General features: G+C 41.8%; 1 protein-coding gene across 1 annotated transcript in view; it reads left to right on the plus strand.

Annotated features, from left to right (window-relative positions):
• The window catches only part of SLC35F1 (solute carrier family 35 member F1), a 395,559-nt gene that overhangs the window by 359,933 nt on the left and 10,223 nt on the right, over positions 1 to 25,403 (plus strand). The window contains exon 7 of the mRNA XM_041746574.1: positions 5,926 to 6,080. Within this exon, the coding sequence (XP_041602508.1) occupies positions 5,926 to 6,080 (155 nt within the window). The remainder of the gene's footprint in view (positions 1 to 5,925; positions 6,081 to 25,403) is intronic.

Raw genomic sequence — 25,403 nt, forward strand, 5'->3', positions numbered from 1 at the left:
AGGGAGATGGGGCCTGTTTTGCCCTCTGTCATCTTTCAAAGTAGAGACAACAGGGAAGGGATGGGGCAATGGCAGGAGGTCTAGGCTTGACATTGCTCTTTCTGGAGAACCAAGAGATGGCCTACTAGCTCCGGGGACTCGAGAGGCAAGGAGCTATCAGGCTGGGGGGTCAGCCTCCTCTCACAGCATCCCTGCACTCCTTAGGAAATCACCCAAGAGTGCCGAGTTCTGATTGCAGGGTCTGCTGGAAAGCTCACAGCATCTTAGTTAGGAGACCAAAATCCAAGACTGTCTTCATCTCTCACCATCTGTCAAAGCATTTCTCTCTCCCTCCCTTGTCCCTACATCAGCAATCCCCCTCATACGGTCTCTTGGACAGCTCATATGGTTGACATTTTATCAAAGTAAGAAGATATTTTTTTCCTATGGAGCAAGGGCATAATAAATGTATTTTATATTTTCTGCACTTGGAAGGCATTTTCTTTTTTAAACAGACTCCGTTATTTCCTAGAACATTTGCAAGATCCAGAGAGTAATTCAAAGCAAGAAGACCACCGGTATTGCTGGGTGTTTTCTTTCTTTGTTTTACCCTACCCAACGGAGAGCCTGGGTCTGGTTATATAATCATTAAATTTGGGGAAAATGTACAACCTAAAGGCGCTCAAATGTCCTAGGGAGCAGGTGTGTTCAAATCACTCTCAGAAATCTAATAAATGGCTTCAACCTTCCCTTTATCCCATTTGCCATATTGTGTTAAAGGACATGTGAACAAATACAAACTGATGTGAGAACCAAAACTGATGTGAGAACCAAACTGATGTGAGAACCAAACATCAAAGGAAAGAAAAAGTGTGCTGTGTGTCAGGGAGCACAGGTTCATGGTATGCAGGGGGCTTCTCCTCTGCTCTTGTGGGTGATGATCGTTTTGGTTTTAGTTTGGGTTTCCTCTTGTAGGCCAAAACAAGAGATCTGGCTTTTCCCTGAAGATGGAGTAATGGGATGATGGAGCAGGGAGGAACTTAAAGATAACTAAGAATGTACCCTTTTTACTGAGGCTGAATCAGAGGCCTGGGAGGTGAGGCCACGGGAGGAAGCACATGGTGGCCTGCAAGGGTAGGGGCAGTGGGTATGGACATGCCCTCTCTGAGTGAGTACCCCCTTGGCAGACTTAGCCTGATGCATATGTGCTAAGAAACCTTCTTTAAGAATTAAAAATGTTGGGCAGCCCTGGTGGCTCAACAGTTTAATGCCGCCTTCAGCCCAGGGTGTGATCCTGGAGACCCAGGATCAAGTCCCACATCAGGCTCCCTGCACGAAGCCTGCTTCTCCTTCTGCCTGTGTCTCTGCCTCTATCTCTCTCTCTCTATCTCTCTCATGAATAAATAAATAAAATATTTTTAAAAAAAGAATTAAAAATGTTTAAAAAATCTGGTATATTCAAAGGAAAGTAAAAGACAAAACACTGGAGCCCAAAGGAATGAGATAAAACCTATTCAGCACACACGGACACATACTACATACACGTGTGTATCGTGTCTATCATACCTGAAGGTACATCATATATCATGTGTTTATCATATATGTACTATATATAAGATGACACGCTCATTAGAATCATGTCGGATGCTCCATCAAAGCCCCGTTTCTCTTCATAATAATTAAACAATATAGATATAGAATAATTAAACAGTAATTCTGAGCACACCTGAGATGTGCTCAGAATTTAAAGTCCAACAGCGTGTGTCCTGAGGGCAAGTTACTCACCCTCTGTGCGCTGGTGTTTCCTGTTTATTCACAGATCTATCTGTTTCTTACCCTTCCTCTGCTCTGCATTGCACAGGCTGACTCATGCAACTACACGTCCCAGGCTGTCGTTTAAGTGGCTTCCTGCTAGATTTGGCCAACGGGAGACAGGAAGGGGTTGGAGGGTGGGAAGAAGAAAGAAACCAGGGTGTGTCCCCTGTTTCTCTCTGTTTTGGGGTCAGGTCTCTAGAAATGGCTGAGTGCCCTCTGTGATTGTACCTTTCTGGGCTTTCCTGCCTTCTGACTCCTGGTAACAAGGTCTCCTCCCTGGATCTCTGTGGCTCCGGGAGTGTGAGGACGTCACTGCCATTGCTAATCTCCAAGGCGCCTTATCATCCCATTTTCCCCTGTCGCCCACTCAAGCACCTTTGCGACTTGTGCCCCAAATTAAATTTCCTGTATTAAACCTGTGGTGTGGTTGGGGTTTCTTAACTGATACACTCATTAGCCTCTTTCCTTCTCTGTATAAAGGGGGGTAATAATAGTAGCGGTGTTCTGCGGTTGTAGATATTAATTAATGTATGTAAAGTATATGGCATGTGACAAGCACACAATCAGTCTTAACCAATAGTATTCTTTCCAATTTCTTTTTTTTTTTAAGATTTTATTTATTTATTCATGAGAGACAGAGAGAGAGAGAGAGAAGCAGAGACACAGGCCGAGGAAGAAGCAGGCTCCCCACAAGGAGCCTGATGCAGGACTTAATCCCAGATCCTGGGATCACGCCCTGGGCCAAAGGCAGACGCTCAACCACTGAGCCACCCAGGGGTCCCTCTAATTTCTTTAACTTAAGTCTCTTTAGGGCATGAGGACACAAGCTACCAAATGCTTCTGTCTTTTGTGAGGGAGAAAACATTGCAAATAAGCAATGCCTATACACATGCCTTGTCTATCAATGCGGTTGTGGCAGCCATGGTATAGTTGTCAGTCAAAAAAATTATTCAGTTAATTTGTTTGATCACACTGATTGATTGTTTGAAAACCCTGCACGGACAGCACAATGGGTCTTCAGATGTGTTGTGAACAGCCATTGACAAGCTAATGTCCACCTACAGACGGCACATCAGCAAATTGCAGCCATTCTCATTCCCACTTCAATGGAATCATAAGTTCATCTGGCAGACCATGCGTTGCTCACCAAACAGGATGTTCACACACAAAAACATTGGTTGACCTAAAAAAGTGATGAACTCTGATGGTGTAGATCTTCCATTCCCTCCTCTCTAATTTCTGCAGTTTTTAGAGATAGGTTTAGAGTGTTTAAGCTTGAAGCATACCTGATGTAACCCGACGAGTAGAGCAAAACTCCACTGTGTGTCTGTTTCCCTACTCTCCGTGGCTCACCAAGGGTACAGTTGCCTCTTCTCGGAGCCTGCTAATTATAAATCCAGCTCCCTCCTGGACAGATCTGGTGCATGAGCATCTAAAACTAACATGTTCAAAATGGAGCTTTTTTATTTCCCCTGAAAATCTGTCCTCTCTTCAGTTCTCTCCATCTCGGTAAAGGGGCCATAATTCTAAATTAACCAGAAAGTCATGGGTTCTCACAAGAACCCATGGTATTTTTGAGGGCCCCTTTCTCCAGTCTGCCACCAGGGCTTGCTGCATCTCCACAGACCCAGCCACTCCCTTCATCTCCCCTGCCATCCTGAGCAAAGCCACCAGCATCTCTTGCCTGGACTAGGCCACTGCACCTCTCCTGGACTGCCATGCTTTCTCCTGCCAGCCCCACCTCCACACACACAGCAGCCAGAGCCATCTTTTAAAGATGTGCATCAGGTGTGAGCCACCTGCTACCAGCTCCTCAATGGCTTCCTGTTACCACCAGAATAAGATGTCCGTTTCCTTCCTAGACTACAAGGCCCCGCAAAATCCATCTTCTGCCTAATTTTCCACCATCATCCCTTCCCACTGCCCCATTCTGTTCATTCTGCACAGATGTCTTGGCCCCTGGCAGCTCCTGGAACACCTCAGGCCCTGTCATCAGGGTTTTTCACTTGCAGATCTCCCTGCCTAAAATGTCCTTGCCCTGGCTCCTCCCTGGCCATCTCCTCTCAGTCCTTCAGCATTCAAGGTAAATGCCTCTTACACAAGGAAGCCTTAGCTAGTCACCCTTCCTGAAGCAAGCCCTCTACCATTCCCGAAAGGGAACCCTTTTTTCCTTTCTTTGCACTAAAGCAACTCTAAGTTTTTCCTCTATTCTGTTTTCCATTGCTTTGCTAGCCGAGGGTAGAGTAGTACCGAGTGACTACGTGGTTGAATAATTGAGTGAATATAAAACAACAGATCCCACATGTAAGACAGGCAAGATGATGGAAGGGTTTGAATATGGAGCTTTCTGGCTCAATCACATTTAATCTAAATCAGTGATGCTATCAAAAAAGTAAATAAAAAAGGCTCTGGTGCCTTGACTATGTTGTGACCAAGTTTGATTATTTTTAGTGGATTTTTAGTAGATTAGCATAAGGTGATAGCTTGTTCTTAGTCTTTTAATCCCAGATTTTTTGATGGAATACTGAATTAATTTTATGTCTCTTCCTGTATTGATCCTAAATTATTTAGTATTGTACTTTTAGTAATTTGGTTAAAAGAAAAACGAATTATCAGTAGTATAAAACCCAATTACAAGAAAATTGACTGCTTTGAGGGAATTAAAACTTCTGATGGAGAGTCAAAAGCCATCTGATATCACTGTGACGGAATATCCGTAAGAGGACTTGTATTTTACCGAATGAGGAAAGTAGTCCTGGTTTCCTCTTAGGGCATCTCCACCACACTAGAGGGGGCTATTGTACTGAATTTGCTTACTTAATGTTCAAAATAATCTTTTTCTATAGATTTGACGTGGCTTTCCTTAAATTGAGAATCAGAAATGTATAGAATGATGATTTATGCCCTCATATACTTCTCATATGGGGCAACCAAATTTCCCTTCAGAGGGTCACTAGTCTTCATAGTCAAAGGGACTAGGTGTCCAGTACCCACCAAATCCTCCCAAATTCGCAAGAGTCAGACAAAGCAATCATCCCACAGCCTACACTGGACACTTTTAATCAAGGATTCCTTTGGAAAAGTTGGATACTTTTATTATACTAAAACACCCAAAGATCCACTGAATTACATTACTTATGTTTGTTCTATGCTTTATTGTGTCAAGGTAGAGAATGAACATTATTTTTGTACATTTGTAGTGTATCACCACCTAGTAAAAAGGTGAACCAAGTTCTACATTTAGCCATAAACTCCTGCTGGAACCCAGCAAAATTGTGTATTTATGGAATTAGTATTAGCAATCGTAAATCTAGCTATAATGAGAGAGAATTTTAGAGGATGGGAGGCTGACCATATAACATTTGAAGGACTTGTTAAAAATCTTCTGTTTTACAAAACTTAGTTCTCTGATGGTCTATGAAGCATTTACCTAACAACTTCTAAGAGAACAGAGCCTACATGTGAGAACCCGCAGTATGCTAGGGAAGGCGATGGGGACGTAGGACTCTGTTTGCTGGGGTATAAGACTAAACAGGATGCACAAATCTGGAAAAAACTCACAGGTCATCTTGCACTCAGAAAATGAAGTGGTCCGCCCAAGGTCACACAGCTAGGATTCCAATTCTGACTGAGTCCACCCACATCTCTGTGCTGTGTAAGCGCTTCCATTTTGAGGACTACATCGTTATTCGTCACTGTGAGCAGTACATGGAACCAAGCATTTTGTTCCTGCTTTGCAAACAAAAAAAAGATTCAAGAAAAAAATCTTTTAAAGACATAGGGGGAAAAAAAAGGAAAGACCTAGATAGTAAAAATATTCCTTTGGAATAGAATTAAGAAGCCTTGACCCCATATTCTGACTCTAGCCACTAAGAGGCACTCCTTCCCAGAAGAAGCAAAGTATCAGCTCCGTGGTGTGAAGCAGAAAGTTCCTTTTCCACATGAAGATTTTTACTTTTTATTTTATGGCTTAACTGTATATGACCCAGTAATAAAATCAGTTAGCAAAACGAGGAAAAACTCCCTGTGCGAGTGGTAAACGCTGTGCAGTGGCCCCCTTCTTCCACACACTGTGGGTACGCAGAGCCCCGGGCGAGGCCGTCATGTCACCTCTCTTTCCTGTCCCCCCAGGACTGCTCTACGTTGGCTTTAGTGCCTGCATGTTCGGTCTCTACAGCTTCATGCCAGTCGTCATAAAGAAAACCAGCGCCACTTCGGTCAACCTCTCCTTGCTCACAGCAGATTTGTACAGCCTGTTCTGCGGATTGTTTCTCTTCCACTACAAGGTAAGTGGAGTCAGTGCTCCTTTGTGAAGATGACACCTGGTGGGAAATAACACATAGAGGTGGGAATGCCCTGCTATGGAGCACAACTCGGTGTGCCCACCCCGGGGATCTGGGTATTCACACCTCTGCTAGGACAGAGGCAACATTTTGTCACAAGAGACTAATGACTACAGGCACTTGATAGTGAAAGATAAACTACCATGGAGAGAAGGGCTTTAGGATAGTAGGAGGCACTTTTTCTGATACTGTGCACCCCAGAAGCTACTCTTTTTTCCAGCTTAAAGCTAAGATTTGCACAGTTCCCAAATTCTCACCACAAAATGGATTCTACCAAAGAGAAAAGATCCAGTTCCTGCAATTTCTGTTTTGCAGACATTTTCATAGCAAGCAGGAATGGAAAATGCTAATAGACTCAGAATAATGTTTCTTTACTGAAAGTTTAGGGCTTGGAGTAAAATGAATGCAGAGATCTTGTGAAACATTTGCAGTTCAGCTATCAGCCCCAAGAAAAGAAGGAAGTATGCCCACCCACGGCACACAGGACTCATCGGTTATGGCAACCTAAAGTCAGATGCTATCCTGTAAACAATGTACTCACCTCCAACATTGAACAATCCGTGAGGATTGGGATAGGAGAAGAGACCCATTTCCCATCCCTTCACTAGTCGTACAAGATAAGGGTCAGTGGAGACTATGAGCAGGGTGAGAAAGGATGAGTATGAAGTATCCAAACCAGAAAAGACCAAAATAGGAGCAGGAAAAGAAGAGACAGAAGGAAGCGATATTACTCTGACCATTTTTAGCCAAGGGCTTCACCGGTGATATTGCAGGTAACACCACTGGCCCATGGGTGGGGCCCACTGATGGGGCCTCTTGGTGGGCAGGCTTCAACCAGGTCAAACTGATTTTGGAAATTCCCTGAGAAATGCTGAGCTAGAAAGAGTATGTGCTTGAGAGGACCAGAGGCAAAGCAGCTGAAGTGAATAATCAGAAATACTACTGGAGGGGTGCCTGGGTGGCTCAGTGGATGAGGGTCTGCCTTTGGCTCAGGGCATGATCCCAGGGTCCAGGGATCGAGTCCCACATTGGGCTCCCTGCAAGGAGCCTGCTTCTCCCTCTGCCTGTGTCTCTGCCTCTCTGTGTGTGTGTCTCGTGAATGAATAAATTTAAAAATCTTAAAAAGAAAAAAAGAAATATAACTGGATAAGCCAAAGTCATAGCCAAGAAACAGACTGAGTAGGGCAGACGAGGTGGAACAGAGGTCACAAACAAGGTTAGCACAGAGGCCCAGAAGCGCACCTGGAAAAGGAGAGGTGGAGAGACTGGCTGTGGCAATGACAGAGATAAAGTGCTGAGTCCCTGTTTTACGAGGAGCCCTGTGCCCAGTGCGGTGGCCAAAATGACAGCTGAAAGGACTGGACAGCCTTTCTACATTGTCTGTAATTTGTTTTGTCTAGATGGTACAATCTCAGTGTCCTGAGCACACCCTGGCCCTCACTAGGGCAAAAAGTAAAGTCATGGCCTGGTCCCTCCTGTCCCCCATTGCATGGTTGGGAAGACTGGCTCCCCTGAGAAGCCCCCTGCAACACACCCAGTTCTTTTCCAGAGCTCTGGGGACCACCTGGCCCTGGTCTTGGGTGGGAGCCAGTGGCTGTCATTTTTCTTCTCGACTCTACAGCTAGGCATCCGCATCTAGCGCCTTCCCAAGTGGGACTTGGATTCCCAGCAGTTATTCCTGTGGTGGTTTTTATAAGCTCCTGAACTAGACAGATCATTTTAATCCTCCTTCAGGAAAGACACCTAGAACCTCTTGCTCTGACTCAGGACTGGAGCAAGTTTTCCGGGCAGCCCAGATCCAGTCTGGCCCTCCATGTCCCCACCGCAGTATCCCTGCAAGTCTACCTTCACTGGGGGATTTGCAAACAGTGCAGATCCATGGGTCACCTCAGAGCCACAGAACCAGTATGGGGGGATGTGTCTGGGGGAGTCTACACTCTTGATAGGCTCCCTGGTGAAGCCCATGTTCTCTGACTTTGAGAACAAACAGCTGAGAGGGCTACCTGAAGGGCGCCCATCCCTGTATGAATGTTACTCCTTCCGCCTGCACTGACTTTTGGCTAGACTCTGGGGCTCTCCTCGTGACCGAGCATCAGAAATTAAGAAGCTGATGCCTCAGGTCAGAGGGTACTAACCCCCCAGCATCTGTGTGTTAGGATAAGGAAGTTTGCAGAAGAGGAAACCATGTAGTAACCCTTCATCAAGCCATCAGACGACAGGCTATCGTATCTGAAAATTGAATTCTTGCATTCATCAGTTTGGAGGTGTAATGGATGTTTTTACCTCTTAAAGCAATGTTTCCCTATATACACATATTTTGTTACTATCTAACAGGTAAATTTCTTTAATGCAACAATTGATTCAACACAATAAGTATTTTCTCTAGTTAAAATTGATTGCTTAATTTTTTTAATTAAATTTCCAAGGTAAGAATAGATTCATATGTAGTTTTAAGAAATAATACAGAGAGATCCCATTTACCCTCTACTTAGTTTCCCCCATTGGTAACATCTTGCGAAACTATAGCATAGTCAGGATATCAACACTGAGGCCAACGGTATTCGAAGCAATTTCACCCCCACCAGGGAGGCTCCTGTTGTCTTTCACAGCCATGCCTTACCTACGCTCACCCACCTCCATAATGCTGCCAAACCTTGCTTCTATTCCCCATTTTTCTAAATTTGTCACTTCAAGAATGGTATATAAATGGAACTATATAGTGTGTAACCTTTTGGGTTGGACTTTTTTTCACTCAGCATAATTCTCTAGAGATTCATCTAGATTGTTTCATATGTCGTTAGCCCATTCCTTTTCATTGCTGAGCACTAGTCCATGATATGTCCCACGATTTATTTAACCATTCCTTCCATGAAGGACATCCAGGTTTTCTCTGTTTGGGACTATTATAAATAAAGCTGCTCTGAACATCCATGTACAGGTTCGTGTATGAACAGTTGTCATTGCCCTGAAATCAACACCCAAGAGTCCAATGGCCAGGCATACAGTTGTAACATGTTTAGTTTTATAAGAAACTGCCAGACTGTTTCAGAGTGGTCTGTTGTCTTTTATTACAAATACATATTCATTGTGAGAAAGTCAGAAAATACAGAAAATACTATTACACATTGGTACAATATTATAGTGTGTATATATATTTACGTAATATGTATATAGAGATGTTCTTATAGTATATATATATTTTAGAGTTCATTTACATTTTAACACGAATTTAATAAAAATGTAATAAAATTTTAATAAAAACTGCTTTGTTATATGCTCTATGTAAACTATCTATATATAATATATATGTGAGTCTGAATGAGTGGTTCTCAGCTCTGGCTATTGTTACTTATTATCTGCAAAGAAATAAGTTAAATACTCAGCTTAAATCTAAAACTTAAAAAAAAAAAACAAAAAAACCTTCCTTTGCCTATTTTCTAAAAGAATCTTCCAAGCAGTGATTGAATTTGCAGTCAAATATTCATTGTTGGAAAATCCAGAATATTTTCTCCCACTGGGCCCAGCTTACCTGCCTCTGAAATTGGCCTTGGGCTTCCCAGATGTGAAGCTCTCTAGAGCTAGAGAGAAGGGTGGGTCTGAGTGGCTCGTAGATTTCCCACAACAGCCAGATGGGCCATATCAGAAAATTGATTTTTAAATAATGCTTATTGGAGGTACTTTTATCATAATGAGTAATTTATGGTCAATGGAAAAATCTTGGCAAATTTTGCAAAGTTCAAAAATGATGATGTCACAGGATGGGTGTGTGTGTGTGTTTAGGGATAAGGAAAAGGTGGTTATATTTTCATGTATCTTATACTTTGAAGAAATGTCTATTTAATTGTCTTGCCCATTTTAACTGGTTATTTGGGATTTTTTTTTATCAATGATTGTAATATTTATTTATATATGCGGGGTAGTGTACACCTCTCAGATACATGATTTGTAAATATTTTCTTCCACTCTGTAGTTTTTAATTTTGATGAAGTCCCAATTAATCAATTTGGTTATACTTTTAAAAACATGAAAGGAACCAAGTCAATTCCACCATGGATTCCGGGCTACCAGGTCTTCCCTGGTGGTCGCCAGCAGTGCTCCTCTCCAGGGCTGCTTAGTCATGATTGCCAGTTGCCTCAAATTGCCTACTCTGAGGGGATGGATGAAAGTCACAGCCTAAGGAGGAGAAAATAGGGTGACTTTAACTATATATAGAGAGTGTAGTGGGGAAGAGAGTTTAAGCCAGTACCCTCAACCTTGGCTGCACATTGGAATCACCTGAAGAGTTTTAAAAATACTGATGGTTGGGTACCACTCCCACTGATTCTGATTTATGCAGTCTGCAGTGTGGCCTGGGCTTTAGATTTTGTAAGTCTCCCTAGATGATCCTATTATGCAGCCAGCATCGAGAGCCACTGCTTCATACTGACTCTATGTGGCTTGTAGGCACGTGGAACTAGGACCAAAGGGCGAAGATTATAAGATTATAGCTAAATATAGAGAAATATTGTTAGCAATTAGTCATCCAATGTGGAATAGACTGTCTTGGGAGCTCTTTTCCCTGGAGGAAGCTGGACAAGAATAAGAGAGGGACAATGTAAAGGGGCCTCACACTTTAGTACAGAGGATTGACCAATCACCCCTGAGTTCTCATTGAGTTTTTCTACAGTCTGCACTTATAGTTTATTCCTTCACTTAATCATGATGTCTTTACTCTAAATAATCTTCTGGTCCAGTTATAAATATCTGCAAGTTGAAAGGGGAGGGCTATTTGCTCACAGATGTTGCTTACCCATGCAGAACTAAATGATTAAATGAACCTCTCCTGCCCAACATTGATTATTTGCTTTTTCTCGCTTTCCACCCTTGGAAAAAAATCCATTCCCTTCCCACCCATCAGTCCACTGTCTGCACCTTCTCTGCAAAAGATGCATTGTGTTGACTGGACAATAAAGCCCCATGTCCCAGGGAGGCAAATGACTAGATTCTGCATTAGTCGGCCTGCATGGGATAGCGCTCTTACAAACTCTATTTTACAAGCCTTTTGAGAGATGGTTACATATTTCTGTTCTTATAACCTGATGATAGTACTAAATCCAGAACACTAAATCTATAGCAATCCATGGAAAGTATAGGAAGTGAGTTTTATTGGGCCTCAGAGATCCCCCAAAGCCTGAAACTCAGGAAGGGATTTACATGAGAGCTTTACAATTTGATGATGTGTTGGCTTTTCAAGGTTAGAGCTCAATCAGTTATAAACTCTATCCCCTTATTTTAATGCACAAACAGGACACTTTCGAAACAGAAAGGATTAGATTCCTATGGCTACTCTCACAAATTACCACCTAGTGACTTACACCACCACAGATTTATTATCTTGCAGCATTGGAGGTCAGAAGTCTCACTGGGCTAAAACTGCTAACAGAGCTATGTGGCTTCTGGAGGCTTTAGGAAAAGAATCTGTTTCCTCACCCCTTCTAGATTCTAGAAGCTGTCTGCAGTCCCTGGCTTGTGGCCCCTTCCTCTATCTGGAAAGCCAGCGGTATCGCATCTTCAAATCTGACCCTGTGTGATCATATTGGGCACACCCAGATAATCCAGGATAATCTCCCCTGATTTAATCGCATCTGCAGAGTCCCTTTTACCACAGAAAGTAACATATTCACAGGTGCCGGGGATTAGGATGCAAACACCTTTGAGGGCCATTATTCCACCTATCACAAGAGGAGTGTTCATAATTACACCAAGATAAGTGAGGGTACATTGGCTCCAAGCCTGGCCAGCTGAGACATGAGGCTGAGCTCTCTAGAAGCTGCAACTGGCCAATAAAGACACATTCTCCACCTAGACAGGCACTGTGCTCTATTGAATTTCCCAACTGATTTTTAAAGTCGTTGTGGTTACCTGCTCGTATGTGACTTTAACAAAGAGAACAACACTCAGTCATGCGTGGAGAAAAAGGTTTGGGGCAGGAGGGCTACTGGATGCCTCCTGGGTGAAGTATGAACTCAGCCTCCTGGTGTGGGAAGCAGAGCACGGCCTGCCAAGTCAAGGGAGATTTAAAGTGCGCCTTATTTTTACTCTTTAAGTACTTTGGACCAGTTATTTATTCTTTTCCAGTTTCAAGGCGATGAGACGTGGCTTATGGAGTGTTTGGAGGGAGTAGATAATTTATAAATAGTGACTGGTAGTGATGCATTTCTCTGATTAAATGCAAGCCTCCGGATTGGTCATCCCTAACTCATTCCATTTTTTTTCAAGACTTTGTAACGAGGTGTACCTTTTAACAATTTTTTCGTTGAGTTTTACTCTTACTCCTTGTTTGAAAAGGCAAAACTGGATCTCATGCATACAAATGTACCAGTCATTGTCAGCTGAGTTCCTTGATTCTCTCATTGCTTACAATAGACTTTTTACGTGGTAGCCATAAATACCAAACATTTGGGGGCTGTTAAGATAAAATACCAATAAATTCTTTTATAGTATGCCATCCTATGCTGAACATTCTTCAGGAAAATAGCAGCCGATGTTGAGTATGCAGAATATTCCCTTTTGCTTGACATTTAAAACAGAAAATGGCTTACTCCGCACATTTTGCTATTACTTTTTCAAGCCTTAATATGCCACAGAATAGCTACAATAAAGTTGGGAGTAGTTTCATAAGAAGCGATTATGTTTGTAGCTATATCAAAACAAACATGAAATTGATAGAGAAGACATGAACATTATAAATTCTCTCCAAGTTCCCTTTAAATGCTCCCCCTACGCCACTGGCTTATATGGTTCCCCACACTGACAGCCTGAAACCGCAGCTGATCCTGTTGGAAAAGTAACATTTTAGGAAAGGAAGGCCTCCCACAACTTACAGTCTTCCATCGGGAAAATTTTTTTTGTCATCCAAATATTCACTACTAAAAAAGGGAGGGAGAGAAATGTCAAAATCATGCATCCAACTAGGCCACTTCAGCTACTCCGGGTACTGTGATTCAAGGTGAATATTTTGGAATTTCATCTGCATGTGTTCATTAGAAAGCATGCTGCATGGTGTTGCCTCATCTTTGTACCCCATACATTTTTTTTTGTAATTACTGTGAGTTGCTTTTGACAAATAATCATAAACTTTTCTTGCATTGTCAACTACCTATTGCAGCAATCCAGATTACACCCTACGAGGACAGGTGTAGAGTCCCATGATCCTCCCTGACCCCTTCAGTCAGCCACTAAAAATTTGATCCCACGCGTGCCAGTTGGTCTTACTGGTTTTGTTGTTCTCGTTGTTGTTGTTGTTATAAGAGATTTGGCAAGAAAAGTTTAATCACCCAGGATGTGGGGATAATTTAATAATATAGGATTACACACAAAATTTAAAAGGACTTCATTCAGCAAATATTTATTTATTCTATGCCGGCTCTGTGCCAGGTACTGTTTTGGTGCTTAACTTTTCATTTATAAATAAAGATGACAGGAACACCAAAAATCACCAAGTGGATTAATGCAAAGGCTCAGAGTCCAAACTACTGAAACTTGAATAGCCCAGCAATCTCAAGCATCCTTAACATCTGAGCACCAATGCCAGAGAGTTTGCAGAGATTGCGTTAACAGTGGAATCTTTCATTAGCTACGGATCAGAATCTGGAGCCAAGCAACCATGTTGATCCTCTGCAGTGCTGAGCAATTTGAGTAATGGAACTTCACTTGAAAAGCTAGGCCAGGCAGCCTCAGCCTGTGGCAGCCGATGAGCATAAAAGCGGTAGTGCACATCTTACTTAGAAAAGTACCCTCATGAGCAGCTTCTTATATTTCTTTTTTGTGAGAACGGCATCTTCAAAGGCTATGATTTTTAAGTTGATAGTATTAAAATGTAATTATAAATGGGAGACTTTAAAATTAACACTTAGCCTTTATGACTCTTTTCATATTTTTTGAACTGTCTCTGGTGAGTAGAGAATTGGGGAAATTGGCATCATTGAGGCTCCCAAAGCATTTCACATGAAATATCGAGGTAATAGAGCAATGAACATTTGAACCCGGTTTCCCCCAGCCTGGAAACTCAGTACAGTGCCTTTTAAGGTCTCCATCTTGCTAAATTAGTAAGGGTAAGTGTTGCTACTTTCTGTGGGTGGAAGAAAGTGCTTCCCGTGCAACCATTCAGAAACCCGGACTCCTTCCATCTTGTGGCTCTGCCATCCTCTAGGGATTAACAAACTGTGATCTGTGACCTAGCCCCTTGTTTTTGTGAATATAGTTTTATTGGCGTACACCCATGCCCATTTCTTTTATGTTAACCGTGGCTGCTTTTGCTCTACAACAACAGCACTGAATAGTCATGACAGAGGCCATGTGATGCACAAGCCACAATGCACAAAACATTTACTCTCTGGCCCTGTAAGAAAAATTTTGCCAGCCCCTAGGCTAGGTTTTCGAAGTCCTTTGCAGAGCTGTCTGTTTAGACAGCCTGGAGGCCTTTATGGCTGTGTCTAGAGTAGTATACATAACCTCCTCATCATTGTTTTAGCCAGAACTCAGTCTATTGGCCCCACCTAATTGCAAGGGAATCTGGGAAATGTAGTTAAGTTATTTGTCCAGGAAGAAAAAAAAATAGGTTTAGTGGACATAGAGCCAATCTCTGCTACATCAGCAATTTCCATTTACTAGGAATATTGGAAGGATTAAAGAAATTGGAGATACATTGTGAGGCAAGTCCAGAATTATGGGCAGAAGTCAAAACTTCTTTTACGTAAATCTATTCATAAACTCCACATCACAAACAAATACTGTGAACTCACGTCATGAGGACAAGCTAGCTGTAGGGAAAAATGGAATGAGCTAGAGGAGTTGCAGAAGCCTAAAGTGGAAAGGTTTGTGGTTGCACTGGAGTGGAGCCAGGAAAAACCAGCTATTGTCTCCCAAGAGAATGCATGGGATGTGTTTGTCATCAGATGCAGAGTCCAGCCTCCTCTTACATACTCAGACACCTAATTTTGTCACCAGACCCATGTGTGTCCATCTCCTGTGGACTAGAATATTAATGACACAAGCTCTCAGAAATCAGAGCATCAGCTTGCTGAGATGAAGAACAAAGGTTGGCTCAAACATAAAGGCTGAAGCAGAGCCACCACCCTTCACATCTTCAGGGGCTACTGCGGATAGACTTGTTTTCAACTCTATATTTAAAGTGCTGAGAGTTTTTATGTACTGCCTTCTATGAAAGGTAATACTGTCCCTCCCTCATTCCCTGACTTCTTTATACTGTTTTTATATTAGCAATGATTTTAGAGTTAATTTTTATCAGTATAAGCCCTAGGGATTTTAATCCCATTCCCCTGAAATGCAGGCTCTTCTTTTCTGAATTCTTTATTTTACTTTATCTCTTAGTTGGCTGGATTTCACTACTGGTAGTGTCAGAAAGCAATGTATGGTTGCACAGGCTGTCCACAGTGCAATTTGTTCATCTCTAGGGAATATTTTCCCACAGATGGTAGTCAAGTGCCTCAAAGAAAGGGAGACTTCATAGTCACTCGAAAAATGCCATCGGGCTGGTGGTGGGTCTGTTAAGAACTGTTTATAGGGCCAGTATCTCCCAAGTCTTTGCTTCCTTGAAAACATGTATTTATTCATATTCAAAAGATAATTTTCCTCGGTTACATTTTGTTTTTCTTGGAACTTTATAGTTATTGGGATTTGTTTTGTTTTGTTTTTTGAAAACCTGAGCACTGCCCCCAAGTCCTTTTCAGTCTTTTGAGTTACTGGATTTTGTCATTCAGTTGTTTGAGAGTTTCCCCAGAAAGAGCCTACAAGGGGCTCTTTTTGTTTGAGAATATCTCTCATGTCTTTACACTTGTAGGTCAGGTTGGCCTATGACCTATTGCACTCCCAGGGGTGCAATTCCTTGGTCGCCTTGAAATACCCCCCGACACTGCATTTCTCCAAAGAGCCCCAGATAACAGTAGATTCCAATCCTCTCCCACTCTTGCCTCCTTGAGAAGATGAGGTAGTGGGAAAGGGTTTTTGTTCCTGAGAATGTTTCCTTGGCTTTTTCCTAAGTTTGCCCAATCACCACTTAGCCTGTTCTCTCCAAATTCGAGAGAGATCTGAAAGTATATTCACCAAAATGTGAACATGAGTCCAAGGGCAGACAGAATGGCAGAGTGGTTGCGTGCCTGAGCCCAAGCTCCAGGGTCAGACCACCCAGGTGCTAATTTCAATTCCCTCTCTACCAGTGGGTCCCTAACTTTTCCATGCTATGGGCCCCTTTATTGGTCTGGTAAAGCCTAGAGATCCCTTTCACAATGTTTTTAAATGTCTAAAATAAAATACGTAGCATTACAAAGCAAGCTGGTTATATTAAAATAGAGTTATCAAATATTATTAAATGTGATGATATAGTGATATACAAATCACAGGATCCCGAAGCACACCTAATAACTACTCTCATTTCAAAGCAGTGATGAGTACAGATCTGGAAAGATCTGCAGCAGTTGTAATGTGATATGTGATATGAAAATATATGTGATTTACGTTGGCTCAAAGTCTAAAGTGCTGCTAATACTAATGTAGCTCATTGCTTACATTTATAACAAAGAAATGCTATCCGTTAGAGATCAGTGAAAATAAAAATCCAGGGTTTATGCCTAGGTTTATAGCACCCCTGAATTCTATGCAGGAACCCCTGATGCTACCAGTTATACAGCCTTGTGCAAAAGTTACTTAACTTCTCTCTTCTATAATTTCACCATCAGCAAATGGGGATTGCAAGAGTAGATACTGTGTAACTGGTGGCCTCAGGGCTCCCTGTATAGAAAAGTAAATCACTTACTGCTGTATCTGGCACAGTGAACACTCAATAAATAATGCCATTATTAAGGATGGTAGAATTTTGAGTGCTTATATTTTATGTTCTGCATATTTTTAGGTATTGCATAAATTACATATTGGTGAAATAATATGCATACAGTAGTCTTACAATCATAAAACAATGAAGTTATTTTTACTTTGAAACTGTATAAAGCTAGCAATACCCTTCTAATAAAAAGGGATCTAAATATAAATCTCTGCCATTCAAAAATGGGCCCAAATTGCAACCAGAGACGTTTCAAAGGTTCTAAGTGGTTTATTATTAGTTTTAATGGACATACAGGAGCACAAAGGGATAGCACTTCTTTGGGTCTGTTTTCCTCATTATTTTCACATAACTACAACTCTTTACTCATTCTATCACTAAGCCCTAACTTAGTCATATGTCTAGTCTCTTTCCCGTTTAAATCTATTTGGGGATGTGGTTTTATTTTAAAAATAAATGCATTGTAAACCATTCTGTGGAGTCTCAAATTTAGCAAGGTAACTCAGTTGAACTTGAATGTAAATTTGGTTAGCGGTTTCACATCCAGGGCCTTCTTGATGCTGCATGGAACCAGGCATTAATGTGCAGGAGCGTAGCTGCTTCCCACTGCATTGTGGGGATCTGTCTCAGCAGTAATTGATTGTACTGTATTTCCTTTGTGTACTAACCAGTTATGCCTTTAGATAATAGGACTGACCTTATGTAAGAAGTAAGTAGTAAGCTCTGGATGACAGAGGGCAGGGCATGTCTCCTTCCCTGCTGGATCCTTGGGATCTAGTACAGTGCCTGACACAGTAAGCGTTCAGCAACGATTTATTCAATGAAAGGCTTATTTCTACAAGAAACATTAAAGGTTAGACTTCACTTTTCAAGACTGAACATTAGGAATTTTCACATAAGAAGCAAAAACCTGTTGATTGATATGGATGCTTTACCTCTCAAGTTGATGCAACCAGCTGAAAAACTTTTTACAAAAACTAAAAATAAAAATAGATTCCACACTAGCAGGCCACTATTTTGATTCATCCTTTCGTTGAATTGATGGATTGCTTAGAGAACATCTTAAGGGGACATGGAGATTAGAAAAACCAGTTCAGTGTCATAGTAGCTATTACAGTATCATGGGGGAGTGGGGGAGTGTAAGAGTGGAGCTCACATCAGGGGTTGAACACTTGCTGAGAAACTTATTCTATTCATAGGAAAAATCATATCTAACATTCGGCTTTATTATTCATAAGCCATTCCACAGTAAAATTGTGAATTGAGTCATCATCACATACTATATTTCCATGTCTATATTTGTATTGTTGATGTGTCTACATGCACAGAGCTCAGCAAACTGGTCTGTAAGGGATCAGATTATACGTATTTCAGGCCTTACAAACCAAGCAGTCTCTGTCACAGCCATTCAGTGCTTCCATGGACATGGCTATCTTCCAATAAAACTTTACAAAACCAAGCAGCTGCCACATTTGTTGGTTTACTAACTCCCAAGGTAAACTATGCCTGTCCTTGCAAACTTTTCACTAATCTTCAGCACCCGGAAACAACCATTTCCTCTGCAAAGTGTGTCATTAATAAAGCTGTAAACCAAATGTTATGAAACTCTTTGCCCTTCAAGTGGACAGACTTGCTTTTATGGCTAATTGTAGTCATTTCTATCTCATTATTATAGAATAAGTGGTGTATGTGCCTTCTTGGTGGCATCGAAGGCTGTATCTGTTAGTTTTGTTATAAGGCTATCCATGGTATGCATGCAGTCTTCAGCTTATTGGTTTATTGTTTTCATTTTACAGAGAGGAATGAGTGGGGTCCCAATGCAAGACAGTAGCCCTGAGGGAGGATGTGAAAAGGAAAGGATATTAAAGCCATCTCTTACAGAGCAGGGTGGAGCAAAGGTATCTGTAGACATGGAGTGCCTTCCAAATGTTATATGCATATAGTGTGCCTCAGAAGAACCAACAATATCAGATAATGACAATAATATCATCAAATTAACTTTCCCAGATTCATGTGTCTAGAGAAAAGAGGCCCTTATATGCACAAGTTAATCTGACAGTAAAGAAGAACATTTCAAGTGACAGATCTCTCTACAGTTTGGGGGTGCCTACCATTCCCATCTCCCTCAAAGTTACAGAGAGAGAGACATCATGGATGGTTGTGGTTCTGTCAGTTGAGGAACACCAAATTTAGGGGACACCTCTAGATTCTGACTTCTTAAAACATGTTCCTATAATAGTAATAAACCCAAAGTTCAAAATGTTCTTAACTCCTAATGCAATTTTATTTTTATAACAAGTATAAATTTTAATTTAAAGAGGGAATAAGAGGGGCATCTGGGTGGCTCAGTCATCTGCCTTCAGCACAGGTCATGATCCCCGGGTCCTGGGATCAAGCCCCCACATTGGGCTCCCTGCTGAGTGAGGAGTCTGCTTCTGCCCCTGTCCCCCTACCCATTCATGCTGTGCACGCGCACTCGCTCTCTAATATAAATAAATAAAATCTTTAAAAAAAGAGGAAATAAGAAACTAACAATGTCGTTGAATGTCTGTCACATTTCTAATAGCACTTCATGAATTTTGAGGAATATAGAATACTGTAGAAATGTAGTGATAATGATGTTGTAAGATTTTATTACAGAATAACCAACTATTCTGGGCACAATGCCAGTATTTCTTAGTGATATTCTGGAATTAGGAAGTGTTGAGGGTTATTTAGGAGAGAGTGGCAGCTATTCATCAGATACTAATTTTTTATTTAGAAAAAGAATTGATTAATTATTAAAACCGTTATATGACTTCCCATGTGACAGATGGGGATACTCGTGATACACATCAATTAGTCATCCGTTTATTTCATTTTTCTCTTAATTTCTTCTGCCATTACCAGGTACATGTGAGAGAAGGAAAAAAAGAATTCCAATATGATTGTAGGAGAGCTCATTTTTCTTTCTGTCAAAGGTTTCCCCTCCCATAGGCATGATAATATTTCTTGTTGATTGTTCATTTCTATGAATTGAGAAAGAACAGCATCCAGCTTTATCAATAATCCATTAAGGTTGTTCCAAGATCTGTTGAATTAACGTTGAGTTCTTGTGCAATGCAATAGAGACATGGATTGCTCTTAGAAGCTGGAAAATAAGGAATGAATGAACAAAAAGAATTACTATCAATTGCAATTCAATTAATGAAGTAATTGGGAGATGAGAAGAGAATTGGGTAGAGGGTCAAGGCTTTGGGCACTATGTCAGCTGTCACTATAAGACCATGCCCTAAGCACTTTACTGCACCTGCCTTGCCTCCCGCTTCCTCAACTTCAAGATGTTCATCATAGTGCTTTGTACTTCTGTGAAGGGTTGGTTTTTTTAAAAAAATGATAAGAAATGAAAATACTTTGGAGGAAGTTGACAGTAGCTCTCTTTGCTAAGAATATCATACTTAATTAGTATTGTTATTAATTGCTTTCCTAAATATGGTTCCTTTCTTAGAATACTTCTCAGGTTGCAAGAATGGAGACCAACGGGGCACCTGGATGGCTCAGTCAGTTAAGCAACTGCCTTCAGCTCAGGTCATGATCTCAGGGTCCTAGGATCAAGTCCCACTATGGGCTCCCTGCTTGATGGGGAGCCTGCTTCTCCCTCACCTGCTCCCCTTGCTTGTGCTCTCTCTCTCTCTGGGTCAAATAAACAAAATCTGGAAGAAAAAAAAAAGAATGGAGACCAATGGAGAAATGGGAGAACTTTTTAGAATAAATATTGGCAAGAATTATACCTACAACAACACACACAGTTTATGTTAGTACCATAGATGATGTTACGTGTAGATCTTCTCTGTTTATATGTGAAAATAAGGGAATAAATGCACCATGTGAAATGCTTAGAAAAGAATCACATAAAAAAAAAAAGAATCACATGCCTAAGAACAGTCAACTTAGTCATTGAGATTCAGTCTTAATTTCTGTCTTTTGATCCTCCACTAAAATGCATTATTTTCTATTTCTACTGCCATCATCTTAGTTCAGACCACCATCACCTCCCATGCAGACCCCTGCAATAGTCTCTTGGTCTGCCTATGTCCCCTTATTCCTCTTTACAACTAATCACCCACGAGCAGCCTGAGTGATCCTTTTAAAAGACCAATTAGATTACACTCTCTTCTGCTGAACACCCTTCTTTCTCATTGCATTTGGAGCAAAATTCAAGTGCCCTGCTGACCTCTACTGCCCTGCTGGCCTCCACACTGTTTCTGAGTGCCTATGCTCTATGGCTCCAACCTCCACTCTTGACACTTGCCCTCCATACTGTTTCCTTGTCTTTCTCTTAGAAAGGGGAAAATAATTGCAGCTTCCTCAGAGGTTATCAGGAAGGTGAATAGTGTAAATCCCATTAAACAGTGCCTGGCACAGAGGATACATGCACTCAACTACGAATTACTACTAAGTGTTAGACATCAGCGACATTGGCTGCCCTTGCAGTTCTAGAACTGGCTGTGCCCTTTCCTCCTTGGGACCTTTGCTTTTCATGTCTCTCTGCCTGGACTGCTCTTTTCCAGCTCCTCTCATGGCTGCTTCAGTCTCAATTTCAGTCATCATCTGCAAAGAACACGTCCCTCACTAAGTAGCTTCCACCAGACTCTCACATCTCCCTGCCGCCTGTTTGTCTCCTTCATGGGGCTTCCCAAAGTCATATTACAGATTAATTCCTTCAGCTGTTTTCAGGCTGTCTCCCACACCAGACAGAGTAGAGTTGTATCCATCTTATTTATCACTGCATCCCCAGCTCCTGAAACAGTAGAATCTCAGTGTTTCTTGATGGACAGGAAGGTGATAACAAGGTTCTGGGCTCACAGTTAAGCTCAGTTATCGAATGAAGTCATCGCGGAGTCTATGAGCTCTATGGCTCCTGTAACAGATCACCACAAGCTTGGTGGCTTAAGACAACAGAAATTTATTCCTTCACAGTTCAGAGGACCAGAAGTCCAACATCTGTTTCATGGGAGAATGCAACTGCACTCCAGCAGACTCTATGCCTAGAGTGCGTGATGGTTCAGTGAGGCCAAAGAAAAGACCCGGAGACAGCGATCAAGATGTAGGTTTACTTATGCACAGGGAGCATCTGCTGCTGAGACCTACGTGCAGCCAGTTTCTGTATCATAGCAATTTAACCTAGCAGCTCTCAGTAGCCCTCCCCCTCCTTGCCTGGCCAGCATTTCCAGAAAATCAAGGCCTGCCACAAGAACACTCTTCATTATGAAGGAGACACTCCAGTTTGGCCACCCCAGAGCCCCTGACCTTGAACACTGAGTAATACGTTCTGCTGTGCATCCTGCCTGATAGGAATACCAATGGAGCATAAAACTTCTATATTTTCAAGATAGTGGTTAACAGGGACATTCAGCGTATGCTTGCACCAACGAGCTATCCAGCATGTACCGTACACCGAGCTAGAATTCAGCAAAGCCATGCTCCACCCACAGTCTCTAGGGGAGAATCTGCTCCTTGCCTCTTCCAGCTGCTGTGGCTGCCAGCATTCCTTGGTTTATGGCTTTATCACTCCAGTCTTCAAATCTCCCTCTGCTCCATCTTCACCTACCCTTCTTCTATGTGTGTCTAACATCTCCTTCTGCCTCCCTCTAATAAGATACCTGTGATTGCATTTATGGTCCACGTAGCCTGTGTCAGGCTACCATAACAAAATACCACAAGCTAAGTGGCTTAAGCAGCAGAAATTTATTTTTTTCACATCTGGAGGCTGCAAGTCCCAGATCAGAGTCCAGCAGTTTGGTTCAGCAGGGTTCAAGCTCTCTTCCTGGCATGATCACTATGTCCTCACTTGAGCTTTTCTCCATGTGTGTACATGGAGGTGGGAGATGTGGAAGAGAGAGCTCTCTCGTGTCTCATGGAGTACATTGATCCACCTTTATGACCTCATTTAACCTTAATTTCTTCCATGGAGGTTCCATCTATAAATATAAGACACACTGGGAGTCATAGCTTCAAAATACATATTTAGCGTGGGGTAGACACAACTCAGTTCACAGGATAATCTGTCATCTCAAAATGTTTAGCCTAATCATATCTGCAAAGACCCTTTTTTCAAATGAAATAATTAGTATTTAGAGGTTCTAGGTATTAGGATGTGGATGTATTGGGGGGAGCCACTTTTCAGCCTATGACACCAAGGAAGCAAAATGAGTTGTTAAACTTAAATAGACTTGTGGATTCTCAAAGATCGTTTGTGCTGCCAGCGGGGGGATGGAGGGTGGTGGCAGGTAGTTGGTCTACATTAATAAAATAAAGCAGAATAGGGACTTATGAGGATTCCTGTGACTTACGTAAGTATGCATCATTGCAAGAAAATTCAACATAAAAATAAGTTCAAACTATAAACCAAGAGTTTGTTATTTGCATTGACGAAAAGCCTTCCGCTCCAGATGGATTGATTGTTGTACTCTTCATTTAAGTTGCCAATTCTATAAATGCATTTGCAGTTCAATTTGATTCATGCTGAACTTTTCAGAAAGAACTATTAAGGAAAGTTTTCAAATCTATCCGTGCTTTAGCATTTACTCTTTGTGATGTAAAGCTAACAATAGCTGACATTTACTGAATATTTACAATGTGCCAAGCACTGCATCAAAAGTTTGACACACACACACACACACACACACACACACACACACCCCTGAAGGACCTGAGCCATGAGTAGCTCTGCCTGGATTGGGTTGTTGACATTTCCCATTGACTATAATCACAGGGCTTGGTAATACTAAGGAATGCCTAGGGATCTCCTGTATTCCAGGTCTATTATTCCTTACCTCTATCATGAAGGAGGAGCCCAATTCCCCTTGGTAACCAAGATTAGTCAACCCAGCCAGCACAGTGACAAGAACTGCCTTCTTTGTTAATTGAGAAGCATGAGCCAAAAGCAGCTAAATGGCAGACTTCACTTTCAGCTCAATGGAATCACTGTTGGGTCTCTTCGTAGAAATATTCCAGCCTTTTTTAAAAGACTTTTATTTATTTGAGAAAGGGAGAGCACACAAGTGAGGGTGAGTGGGAGGAGGGAGAGGACGAGAGAATCTCAAGCAGACTATACCCTAAGCAAGGAGCCCCATGAAGGGCTTGATCCCACAACCCTGAGATCATGACCTGAGCTGAAATCAGGAGGAGCTTAACCAACTGAGCCATCCAGAAGCCCCTGAAACATTCCTCCCTTTGGAACTAAGGCCAGCAGAGCATTGTGGTAATGGGAAGCAAAAATTTTACTAGTGGATCCCTCGGGGAAAGAGGACGCTTGTGCCACTCCCATTTCCGCCTCTTGATTCCATTGTAATCACTGGCTATAACATTCAGTCTCCTGCAAAATCACGACAGCCCAGTGTGCACCTCTGTGTTGTGTGGAGAGAAAATGGATCATCTGATTATGCAAGAGTCGGAATGGGGCTGGGCCACTGCTCAGCGTCCCTCACATGCAAATGTCATCCCTTTTGTGATTAGTGATAAGAAGGAAGCACAGAAAGGTGACATAGATGAGCCATCTAATGGCCTTTGTGGCAACTGAGCCTATAATTAAACACTCCCACAGAGTAGGCCCCTTTGATTCCACTTCTGGTTGGCTGTCCTGGTCTTCCTTTGCTGGACTGCAGAGAATAGAAATCTGCATGAATGAGTAGTTCTATCAATTCATCAAACCAAGTGAAAATGTCTGTTTGTCATATAAAAGATAATGTCAGAAATCCATTTTTAGCTCCCCGTTGCTGTACTCATGTGTGAAATTACTCACAGGGGAAGATGTTTGCCCGTAAAAGAGCCCTTATTGGCCTTGGATGTGATTGGCTACACAAATTATACTGCTAGATAAATTGGTTTTGCAAATCAAACAGAAGGCCTCATAAACCGAACTGGGATTGCAGTGGGGGGCACAGCCTGGCCCTGTGACAGTGTCAGGGCCCTCCTGTTTGCCACTTTTCTCCTTAACAACATGTCTCCAGGCTAAGGTGTTCACCGACTATTTAAATTTTTGTAATTCATCAGTTTACTGATACAGATCAAGAGACCATTTGGCATTTTGACTGAAGCATTCACCGATTTATTTATTTATCTGTCTTGATTAGATTAGCATGAGTTTGGGATTATTTTCTATCTTTTGGAGAAAGAATGGGGAGGGAGGGATTCAGGTCAGTACTGTGGGTCTCTGAAGATGACTGATTTTGGTGTTTGCGAGTAGATTTTGTGCCATGGTTGCCTTTGGTATTTTCCCATTCTATGACTTATGACTTAGAAGAAATAAATATTAGTATTTAGTATTTAGCCAGAGAGATGTAGCCCTTTCATTTTAATTAAAAAAAAAAAAAAGGAATGAGGAGAAATACAAGGAGGCAAGAGTAGGAGACAGAACAACAATAAGGCAGTTCTAAAGAATTTGAAAA

This window comes from Vulpes lagopus, chromosome 2 (assembly GCF_018345385.1).
Source record: "Vulpes lagopus strain Blue_001 chromosome 2, ASM1834538v1, whole genome shotgun sequence".
Taxonomy (NCBI): Eukaryota; Metazoa; Chordata; class Mammalia; order Carnivora; family Canidae; genus Vulpes; species Vulpes lagopus.